General features: G+C 41.7%; 1 protein-coding gene across 1 annotated transcript; it reads right to left on the bottom strand.

Annotated features, from left to right (window-relative positions):
- Nucleotides 1-3,569: 3,569 nt before the first annotated feature.
- Nucleotides 3,570-11,545, bottom strand: LOC116161603. The gene is made up of 4 exons (XM_031475003.1): nucleotides 10,808-11,545; nucleotides 6,763-6,846; nucleotides 6,553-6,711; nucleotides 3,570-4,508 (listed from the first exon to the last, which is right to left on the bottom strand). Exons 1-4 carry the CDS (start codon nucleotides 11,228-11,230, stop codon nucleotides 4,284-4,286), a joined length of 891 nt encoding a protein of 296 aa, XP_031330863.1. The 5' UTR covers nucleotides 11,231-11,545; the 3' UTR covers nucleotides 3,570-4,283.
- Between the last annotated feature and the right edge of the window lie 436 nt (nucleotides 11,546-11,981).

The following is an 11,981-nucleotide window of genomic DNA, read 5'->3' as shown; positions in this document are numbered from 1 at the left end:
AACCACACAGAATTGCTTATTTGGCAATTTATTTAAAGTTTTGCGGGATCCCGCGGGATTAACATCTAACAATCCCGCAAATACCGGGATTGAGATTTTGCTGCGGGATTGCATTCCCTACACATCTTCGAACCGCGAAAAATAACGGGGACCTCAGGTCACTGCTATATAGCATACAGACTAGGGAATAACAATGTCCTGAGCTACTACCACAGCGTGTTGAGGGCAGTAAACAGGGGAGGTAGATGAAGAGGGGGAACACCGGAGAACGAGGGTACTGGAGAAGTACGAGGAAGAGAGGGGAGCCACCGTCCCAAACGAATATAGTCTGAGCATGGTATCCGGGAGTAGTACCACGCCGAGAAGGAGTGGCCAGGTTGAAAAAGGAGGCAACAGCATGAGGGTAGCCACGTGGAATGTACAAGGGGCAAACGACCCAAGGAAAAGGGAGCTAATCGACGACGAATTAAGTAAACAGGATTTAGAGATAGCCAGCCTAGAGGAAACCAAGCTAACAAGTGGGATGGCCGCGACAAGGAACTGATGGATAGGAAGAGAGAAGGGGAGAACCAGCAGAAGCACCGCAATCGTAATCAGGAAACAACGAGGTATTGAGGTTGAGAAATTTGAAGAAAGTAGTGAGAGTATATGTAGGGCCCAAATCAGTGGCGTAACTAGTTGGGTGCCGAAGGGACAACGATTGGCCCCGGATGCGCTCTAGGACACCACGTCGGGGTGAGCAGTACGGGGTATAGACCAGTCATTAATGAAAAAACGGCAGTTAAATTCGAAAAGTCTGCTAAAGTCGACTACAGGGTTCAAAACAAATTTGCGAGCCTTTAGGATGAATCCCATAAACGGAGGATATATATTTGACGCACTTTCGATGCTATAAATTTTCGTATAAACAAAAAATGCTTGAGCTTGATCTATTATAGTTTCAGAAAGTAACAAAAGAACGAAATGGATATTTAACTGATAAAGAAAGCGTTCAGTAGGTAGTCAAGCATACCCATTGATAAAGGTACAACTTAAACGAGCAACTTTGTCAGTAAAAAAGACGTGGAAATGTGGAATATGAAATGTAATCTTAAAAATAAGGTAATATCTTTTCATTTATATTGAATAATTGCGAATTGAATAATTTAATATCGCCTTTGTTTATAAGTCACAAAACTTATATTGGTCTAATTAGTTGGGTGCAAATGGTGCCGTTGTGGTCGTGGTCCGAAGACCGACTTAATTACATTTAACGTTGTCGAAATGATTAATTAAAATTTAGCCTTTGTTGGGCCGTCAATTATTTGTAATTGGAATTAAGTTTGCTAATTACGTAAGCTGCTAGTAACTTCTATTAGGTCCTCTTATAATTGACCCATATTTTTATCACTTCGATGAAGATGTATTGAAACGTGTCTACTGGTTTAGGTGGGTTTTGGAATGTTTACTGCGGCTGATAAACCACGGGACATTTCGACCCTAATATTAGTCCGCGGCCAATCAGTGCCGCGTACTGTCATTTATGCGGTGGCTCGTAGGTAGATCGGTAAAATGCCATTTGACTCTTGTGGAACGCCCGCATGCTTTCTAATTGCCGAGGGAGATTGTTTCTTCCATGGCGCATTTATTGTAAAATGTGTGGATTGCAAAATAATGAAAAAGAATTTATTTCCAAAAAGATCAATTATAAGGAGTAAACCTAATTATAAATTCCGATGTCTCTGTTCTACTTCAAATAAAAGAACCGACAGACAACGACCTCTAAAATTTTAACTTAAAATACTACAATAAGACACAACGTAAAAATCTAGGATTCTGACACTAACATCTAGGAGGCCAGAATCTGGGAGGAGGTGAGTGGTATGTAATTATCGCTGTATAGTACAGTAATTACCTACAGTGTTTTAGTGATTAGAGCTTAACGGTAACTGATGTGGCACCAAAATCTGGTAGGGCACCGCTTCAAGAAATACCCAGTTACGCCACTGACCCAAATCAAGACGAGCTTAGGAAGACTAACGGTTATAGTATAATATGTCACATTCCCTCGGACAAAAGAGGACAAGCAGAATTCAGGAAACTGAGAGAAATAATAGAGCAAAAGAGCGGAAGATACGGAAGCGAAGGGGTGGAACAAAGGATAGGCAAAGTGCTCAAGCACGGGCAAGGCAAAGTAAATGGCAACGAGCTTAGGAGCATAGTACTGAGGATGGAAAACACATTCAGCAAATCCATCAAAACGGAACTGACAACATGGAAGAGGGGGGGGGGGGGGAAAAAAAAACAGGGAGCAAAACAACGGGAGAACTGAATGGTGGGATCTGAAACTTCTGAAAGAGGAGAAGAACAGGGAGAAGTATAGAAAGGAGCAAGGCGAGATCAGGAACCAAAAGCGGGAAGGGAGATCATCTTGGAACTGGATCGCCAAAATGTTCAAGGAAGCAGCAGAGAAAACACTTGGGGAACACAAACCGCCCATGGCACCAAACATGAAGAAAGCCATGGTCAACCACAGCAAGAGCACTGAAGAGGTTTGGGCAAAAACCACACAAACCCGAAGCAAAGAAAGAGCTCTAAGGGAGAGGAGAGAAACAAAGCCTTATTGAACAACATCAACGAATTCGTCGAGTTTGCAGAGACCATCGCCAAGCTTAGCTCAATATATGAAGAGGAATGCGCAAAAAAACACAAGGAGGAACCAAAAAAGATGTACCAATGACAGCATGGGAGAAGCTCGCCTGAACGAGGAACAAGGAGCACAGGTTCAGCTATTGAAGGAGAACGACTATTGGGCACAATCGCCACCCCCACGTTGGAAATGATGGAGATAGTATAGCAAGACTGAAAAAGGGGAAAATGCCAGAGCAGGATGCTCGAAACCGAATTAGACCGCCGTATGCGGGTATAGCAGACACAGATTCTAACCTCAAAATAAACAACAAAAATAATACAAGCAATTTGACAGTTCAAGGAGGTTATGTCAACAAAACGAATGTCTGAAAAACACAATTTATTATTGGCAACATGGTTATGAAGGACAAAGATAGCGTTATAGGTAGAAGCCTAAAGATAGTAAAGGAGTTTAGTCCATAAGAGCCCATACTGAATTTGGAGGTTTGAACACTCTATAGAAGAGATGTGATCCAGCATCCATACTGAATTTGGAGGTTTGAACACTCTATAGAAGAGATGTGATCCACTCATCCACATACTAAACAAAGAAATGTTAATTAGGGAACCCCCGTTCTTGTATTGCTGACGCTTCATCCGGCAGCAGGTACGAAATGAGAAAGAAGTAGATACTGCAAAGAATCGGAACTGTACGAGGTACTTCCTCCACAAGTTTAATTAGTTATAATTGACTCCTACACGGCAACATCATAATTATATATACTTCCACATGAACACATAAATAAATACTTAATAAAATAATATAAATGCATAACCACCTGTACATTAAAAAAAAAATGACACACAATACCTTGGAGTACGCCATACTTCCATAAACAGATATCAAAATCTATACAAAATGGAAACAGGGAAGTTGGAAAAAAGTAAACTCGGTTTAATTTAATTAAAGCTAATTTAATTCATTGATGTTGGTACTCCTTACTTATTCTCTGAGGTACAACAATAACTAAAACAAATAGTAAAAATATAATCTAACACCACCATAACTTTAATAATAATATAGCCCATGATTTATACAATGCAAATGCAACGTATGTAATCAGTCAATTATTTTACGAAACTATAGACAAGATCAATAGTTATCCACAATTGCATCAAAGTAACGCCAGTACAATCCATAACAGTTGACAATTAAAATTGGAAAAGTTGGTCTAGAGACTAGAACAAATAATCGACCACAACAAGGACAATGCGTAAATTAAAGCGCGATGACTTAAAAGGCGTTCAAAGTTAGTAATTTAGTCATAAGATAAAAATACTTGCAGCCATACTGACTTGATACCTATCGTCCTCGCTAATGCGCCCCAAGAAAGCGACCAACCCAACATGTCTGCACAATTTAATTTACTATCCCCTAGCACTAAACCTACACGTGGTAAAAATAAAATGAGGACACTTTCGCCATCCGCCGAAAGTTCCAATCAAGGCCATCAGATGGCCTTACACAAAATCAGGTACGCATTTAATTCCTATTTACATATCACAATCGGACCGTCGTACGGCAGTCGTCGAACACATCTTCTCTCTCTCTCTCTTTGCATTGATACGTAAAGAACCGGACCGGTTGGTTCCCTCCACGGAAATCGACGTTTCTAGTTCGCGCCTCCGCCGCTAAATCGTTCCTTGTAGATTTTGCTGCGATGCGACGGTTCGAGTATACGGTCCAAGATCGGCTGGACGTTCGCGACCCGATTGCGAAATCGCATTCGGTCGAGCGCGAACTGCTCCCAAGGACCTTTGCGCGCCTTTTGGTACGCGTACGACCATTGAATCATCGGGTGGACCTCGCACAAGTTTTCTTCGCTCGCGAATCTAACCTGAAAATTAAAAAAAATTGTTTAAGTCATCGTTACCATTGACTTTAACAGTGTTGAAGGTCCTTACAGAATTTTTTACCTCCAAGTGTCTCTAGAAGACCTTTAACAAGTTTTAGAATTCTCTCCTCTCATTAAAAGACAAATCCAAAAATAATAGAGTCCATCATATAAAGGTAGGGATTTACTCAGTGAAAATTTTAAGGGTCATTACGAGCTGGTGCTCAAGTTTTTAAAAGCCAAAGGAACACAGGGGCATGTCGCGATTATGCGATTTCTTACGAATCCTCTATGAATTTTTGGGGTATCTGAATTTTCAGTTTTTTCAATTTTCCGAGTCCAAGATGCCCAAAAGAAACCCACAAGGTGCATTGACGAACAAAACGCGCTAAGGGGACTCGAAATGTTGCTCGAGATAGACGCCGCGACGTGTTGGAGAGGAGTAAAAAAGACCATCTCCACCTTGAACGACGCCATGGCCCATCTCGGACGGTCGTTCGGACCGCAAACGCCGACCACCGGCTTCTCAGCGACCTATTCAACACGGAACAAGGCAGAACAGGAGAACACGGCCCTCTTCATATCACAAAAACGCGCAATCCTCCCAAAAATAGAGGAGGAAATCAGCTGCACATGATCTACGACCATGGGACACACCAACCACGTGCCAGAAACAAAAAAAAGTCGAAGAACGGTAGGCGAGGACAGGGACAAAAGGGCGTTCGTTTCCCCACTAGAATTATATCGATTCAAACGGATGCCATTTGGCCTCAGGAATGCCCCCTCAATCTTCCCAACGCCTCATAGACCGAATGAAGGTGCATAACGGTCTTAGCCTACCTAGACGACATTATCGTCTTCGACAAACACCTACCGGACCTCCGCGAAGTTTTCGCACCATTTAGGTTCGCCATGAACACCAGGATATGCCAAACCACTGGCTTCAAAAAATTCAAAAACGGTCAAAAATCATTAAAATCGAGGCTTGGCGCCAATACCTGAATTTCGTGCGTCCGTCCAAGGGCTTGAGATCTCAGCACTGAGACCAAGTAATACGCTTGAGATTTTAATTTAATACGTATGGTGTGGGAAACATCTTAACTGCAGAAACATTAAAAATCCAAGCAAATCCAGAGGACAAAAATTGTTACTTCACATATTGGAACACCTTGTATATTGAGTGCAACAAAAATCACTAGGTTACATCCTACACTCGTAATTGGCTCAATACATACACTTAACGTACACCACTCTAAAGATGGAAAATTGGACATGCTGATTAGAGGAGTGCACTCAAGGTTTCTTCAATCTCGTCCGCGAAAATCGTCCATTAAAAACAACTCGCCCATAAATCAAAATAAGTAACCACGATGTTTGCAGTGTTCGCTCAATTAACGTGACGTAATCAACGTTCGCGTGCACATAATCACGATAATTATTACCGCACAAGTGGAACAATAGTGATAATAAAAATGATAAGATGATCCATCCGCAAGAGATTATTAATATTTCTGATAATTTATTACTGACCTGAAAGAGAAAAAACACGTAAACAATGAATTGAAAATTAAAAATCAAATAAACGTTTATTTATAACAAAACATAAAGAAGTGATGAGAAACAATAAACAATAATTGTTATTGTTTTTAAACAATTGTGGTATTGGAGGTGATACCGATACACTTTTAGACATATTTTCGAATAACATCCTCAAAAATTGTTTCTAATAAAAGGGAGCGTTGACCGGGCGGGAGGGGGGCGACGAAATTCGGCAAACGCGTTACTATTAGAAAATTTGATTGTGTTTACTTTCAGTTTTAGCATCTACGTCGAAGTGATCAATTTCTCAATGGACTCCGCGCACGTGTTTAACTTTAAATGTATGATTGAAAGTAAGTAATAAACATTATTTCCTGTAAATAATGACATTTTTATAAACATTGAAATAAATTGGCGCCAGATAAACCAGTTCCCTTATCAGCTACTCCACAATCACACGCTTATCAATCACTCCAAACTTAATCACCAACAAACACACTGTCCTTACCTTTTTCGCGGGCACTTCGTCAGAATCGCCCTGAGAGGAATCGAAAACCACCGAATCGCCGCATTCGCTACGGCCGTCGAACACGATAAAGCTGTCCTCGCTGATACACTCGGACATAAAGCGTGGCCTACACTCGGGGGAGTAAAACGGGGTGGCAACCTGAAAAAGAGGACAATAAATACGGTGATTCGCGAATCGGCGATTACCGACATTTTCACTGCCAAATACGATGAAACTGTCCTCGCTGTCGCAGTCGGAGGGTAAACGAGTACGACAGAATGAATTGGGGCGTACCTGCAACACAAGTTATAGCTTCAAATGGCGATATTGTCAATAAACAAAGTTAATTAATTACTCATTGGTTAGGTAGTTTTTGAAAATTTGTACGTAGGGTATATTTTATATGCACAATCGTGTTATCCCTAAGGGGCGCAACGTTCTTATCGTAAAATACCCGGAGCTATATAAGCAGGACGGCCGCAATGCAACAGCAGTTCACCTGCTTGCGCAAGATCGACATTTCTGCCAGACAGGGGTTAACTGATTCGCAACCCCCAGCTCAAATCTCAGAAACGGTGGGCAAAAAATTTTTGTTACTACGCCAATGGATTCTACGTAATATCTAAAATACTCAGTTTTTACCTTTTTTTTCTCTCTTACATTATGGTAAGTCAATGGCCTGTCAATTCTACCTGTCAAAACGCCTATCCACGCCTACAAGTGCAACGTCCATCACAGTTTCTTAAAAATACTTATGGGGAGCCGGCTAGCCTGAACTTGCCCCCCCCCCCTCCAGCCTGGAAAATTCTTTCTTTAAGGCATAAGCCAAGGAGGGATTAGCACCCCCCCCCCTCACCCGTAACACATTCTGATAATTGTTGATAGATACAGAATGATTTCCTAGTGGCATAAGAGTACTTGTGGGGGGCTGACATTACACCCCCCCCCCCCAATTCGTATGATTCTTTTTTGATAATGGTTTTTTAGTCGCACAAGCTAGACCTACAGAACATTTAAAAAAATTACTGAAAGTGAGAGAGAAGAAAAACTAACAGACAAGTTATCTCTTACGGTTACACATCTTATTCTATCTCTTTCAATTTAATTTGTATATGACCAACAGAAGCGCTATAGAGAGAGCTTGCCTCTTAGTTTTCCCTTCCTCTGTCATGCAAAAAAAAGAGAACCTTACTAGAAAGAGGGGGGTCAGTATTAACTTACCATATTAGTATGTTACTGTAGCGGGGGAAGAAGAAGGGGGGGGGGGGACATGAACTCAGTTCTGTTGCCACAAGTCAGTACGTAACGTTAATACTTTCCCAGAAAAGAAAAGAGAAGTATAAAAAGAGGTACTTAGGAGGAACATGGGCTAGCATTAACTTGGCCCCCTTCTCCTGTAATATTTTCCCTTAAAAATGATGAAATCCGAGGTGAAACCAAAGAAAAAAGAAAAACACTTACTGTGGGGGGCATGATTTTGGCCCCCCATGACTTATAACATTTGTTCTTATAAATTTTAAATCCACTAGGGGGGGGGGGGGCTAGCATTAAGTTGGATTTGATTTCTTAGTGACACAAGTCACCACATAACATCACAAAACTCTCATAAAAGAAACTCATAATTGAAGGGGGCGGCAGTATTAACCTAGCCACCTAATTTCTTACGAAACATGGGGGGAGGGGCATTCACTGCGTCATATTTTTAAGTTGCCCCCACCCCACCCCTTCACCAGGAATGTTTTCTTTATGGCACAAGGCAAAACACCACAAATTGAAAAGGCGCTAACAGAGGAGAGGGAGGACTAGCAGATAGAAAAGACCACAGAAAAAAGAAAAGCAATTACTAAAGGAGGGGGGGGATAAGCTTAATCCCCCGAACTTGTAACACCCACACTAAGGACGAGGGTGGGGGTTAGCACTAGTTTATACCCCCAACTTTTAATAATGTCACTCGTCAATGTAAAACCACAAACATCACATACCATTTGGGGGAAAGGGGGCAATTAACTGATCCCTCCTAATGTGTAATATTTGTCCTTATAAATGGTAAACCCACACAAAAAAGAAAAGGAGCTGCCTACTGTGTGGGGGGGGGGGGGGGGGCACTTGTACGAATTTTTCTTATAAATCGCAATCCGCAAAATGATTACTTAGTGGCACAATCCAGTACGATATACTTTCCTGCAAGAAAAAATAGAAAAACATGTACTAAGAGGGGGTCGTACGTCCCCCTATAGCCTATACTATAAAACTAAACAAAAAAGTGGGGGGAGGGGGGGGGCAACTAGCTTGTCAGTTTTTTTCGTATAAATCGTAATCCTAAAAATGATTGAGTGGCACAAGCCAGTGCATAAAATCACTCTCCTAGGATAATAAAATTAGAAAAAAATTACGGGGGGAGGGGAGCTAGAACTAACTTAAAATATTCTTGCTTAGAAAAATGAAAAGCACTTACTGTGGTGAGACAGGGGGGATATCATGACTCTAGCCCCCTGTAAGATTTTTAGCGCATTTTTTAAGAATTAAAAAAAAATGTGCTATTGTTTGCGTTTTGTCCGTCCGTCCGTCCGGACCCACTTCTTTCGTTTCAAACTACTTCTAGGGGAATGGTCTCGGGAATGGTCCCACAGCCTTGGAATTTTTGGAGTAGGTAGCGTATACCTTGAAGGTGTGCCAGACGGCCATCAAATTTCGCTGTCTAAAAGCGCCCCCCCCCCTCCACGAATTATTTTCTGAGATGCTGTTTTTGAAAGTACAACGTGCATAACTTTTACATACGACAACCAATCGGTCTCAGATTTTGCATACGCATGCCTTTAGTGGTGCCAAGTTAAACTTTAGAAAATGGGGGAGGGGAGGGTAAACACATGTTCTACCCTTCATGGAAGGTCTCATCGAAATAAATCGATTTGTACAAACTATAACTTCACGTGCGACTCTTTTTCGAGATCAGTGAGCGAAGAGGCGGGGGGGGGGGGTGTAAAAATAATTTTACCTCTTATTCTAATTAAACGAAACCGTTTCTACCAATTACTGCCTTTCTTTCTGTCCTCTTAGTACCGGGTGGTGGGGAGTGAAACTAGGCCTCTTATCGTGATCGGGTATATTCTCTTATCAAGAATGGATTGTCGGAAGAGGTGCTCACAAAGGGAGATTGAGATGTCTGCAAGAAATATATCCATTGGTTATGTCAAACCAAAAGCTATTTCGGTTAAAAAAATGCGCTTTATCTGCACAAGAGTTGTGCACAATCCCCCCCCCCCCCCCTCTTGTCATATTTTTTTTATAATTGGTAAATTCTAGGGTAAATCCATATGAAAAAGAAACAAAACCACTTACTGTATAACGGTGGGGGCAGTATCACCTTAGCCCCACCTCCCTGATTTTATCTTATAAATGGTAAATCCACAAAATGATGTCTTAGTTACACAAGCCACCACATAACATAACACAACTTGCCTAGAAGAATGCAAAACAATAGCTAGGAAGTGGAGGGGGCTAGCATAAGCATAGATCTCTAAACTGTAATATTTTCCTCCGGTGGTGAGCGGAGGGGGGGGGGGGGGCAAACTTGTAATTACTTACTGATACAGCCAGTGCATAACAATCACACTTATCTGAAAGAACAAAAGACAAACGATCGCAGGGGAGGCTACAATTCACTTAACCCCCCCCCCCCCCAACGTCATATTTTGTGTATTAGGAAAAAGAAAGAAAAGCACTTTCTGCAGCGGAGAAGGGCAGCGTGCCCTTGCACCCCCCTTCCCCCGCACACAACTTTTCTAAAAAAAAGCACTTACTGGGGTGAAGATGGAGGGCTAGCATTAGTTTAGTACCTAATACTTTTCCAAGGGGGAAACCACCGCTGATATCTGGCACAAATATTTCCTCACATTTCCCAATGTTACCTCGTAATTCCCCATATGTATTTGGAGTTCCCCTTTATTTCCTATGTAAGTAACCTACCCATAATTCCTTCACCTTTTGGCAATATTGGCTTTGTGGTTTCCCCTTCGTATTTTTTCTCATAAATGGTACAGCCACAGAAGAGCACTTACTGTGGCAGAGGGGGAGGGCTCCCCTAACTTGTATAATTTTTCCTCGGGTAAAATGAAAAACTGTTGGTAGTAGACCCCAACTACAAATTTTCAAAAACCAAAACTTCTAACTAAAGCTCATAAAATATAACACCCTGTATAATCCCTACACCATGTAAAGTATATATTACAGTAGATCACAGTAGGCCAATACTTACGCTAAAGCACCCATCCACTTCGTCCGGGGTCTCAATGGAAATCGCGCAGAACTGTGCCACCAAGGCAGGGGCAGGGTCCTCGCGCGACTTGTTCTTCCGGTTGCGACCTCTTCGATTTCGTTTACGGTGTCGCTTTCGTTTCCTGGACTTCGCCGGTTCCCTCGCCTGCTCGGCCTCCGCCCTCTCGGCGGGCACGGGCGGCGTTTCCCTCCTGACGGTCTGATAACTCGTCGCGACCGTCGGCCTCTCCGTGCACGACTTCATGTAATCGAACGTCTTGCGGTTGTTCAGCTCGTTCATGCCGAGATTGCCGATTAGACTGAAGTGACGGTGATGGTCGTGGTAATCCGGTTTGAGTTGCATATTGTCGTATCCCAATCGAAATCGATTCGAGAAGGCACCTTCCGATTGTAACTTGTACATCGTTTACACTAAGTCACAACAAGTTAATCTACGCAATGTCCTCCGATCACAGGCTCCTCGCCAGCTGCAATGTCGACTTTGATGATGTACTTGCCGATTAAAAGATAAAGCAATTGAAATTTGACCTCGTTGAAATTGAACTTTATTTTGGATTCTTCTTCGAAAACCACACGCACTGTTTAACTTTGACACTTTTTTTGCACAAATTTCGTTTTGAATTGATTTCTCCATTATTTTACGCGCTTCAAAATACTCGAAAATATGCTCTTTCATTCTTCCATTTTGTTATGAATAATAAAAGTGAGTGAGCGATTGCTTGTGTCAAATGAGCGCATGCGCGTCTCGTGACGTCACAAATTTTGGTTGCGCTCCGTTAAATTTCTTGGAAGGACCAGTGGCGTCACTTCTACAAACACAATATGATGTAATTTTATTTTAAATTTATTTAGTTGCACATTATTTATGAAATGGTATTACTTTGTGCTGTGACAGTGATGTTAATTTTAAACGGTAAAGAGTAGAAGCTTTACTGACATACTTTTGAATCAAAAATCAATCCAATAGTCACTGATGGTTGTTCAGATTAACACTAGAGGCGCTAGTGTAATTTACAAATGGCGTGTGTAGCTGGGAGCGTTTTGTAATCCAATTCTAGCAGGTTTTTTAATGAAATTCTACTGATTTTAAGGTGTATTGAGTTTATCATGCCGTTTTTAATAGTTGAAAATATAATCCTTGATATTATCCTACC

This window comes from Photinus pyralis, unplaced genomic scaffold (assembly GCF_008802855.1).
Source record: "Photinus pyralis isolate 1611_PpyrPB1 unplaced genomic scaffold, Ppyr1.3 Ppyr1.4_LG10, whole genome shotgun sequence".
Classification (NCBI taxonomy): Eukaryota; Metazoa; Arthropoda; class Insecta; order Coleoptera; family Lampyridae; genus Photinus; species Photinus pyralis.
The sequence above is the reverse complement of the archived record's forward strand: the minus strand, read 5'-3'. Positions and strand labels throughout refer to the sequence as shown.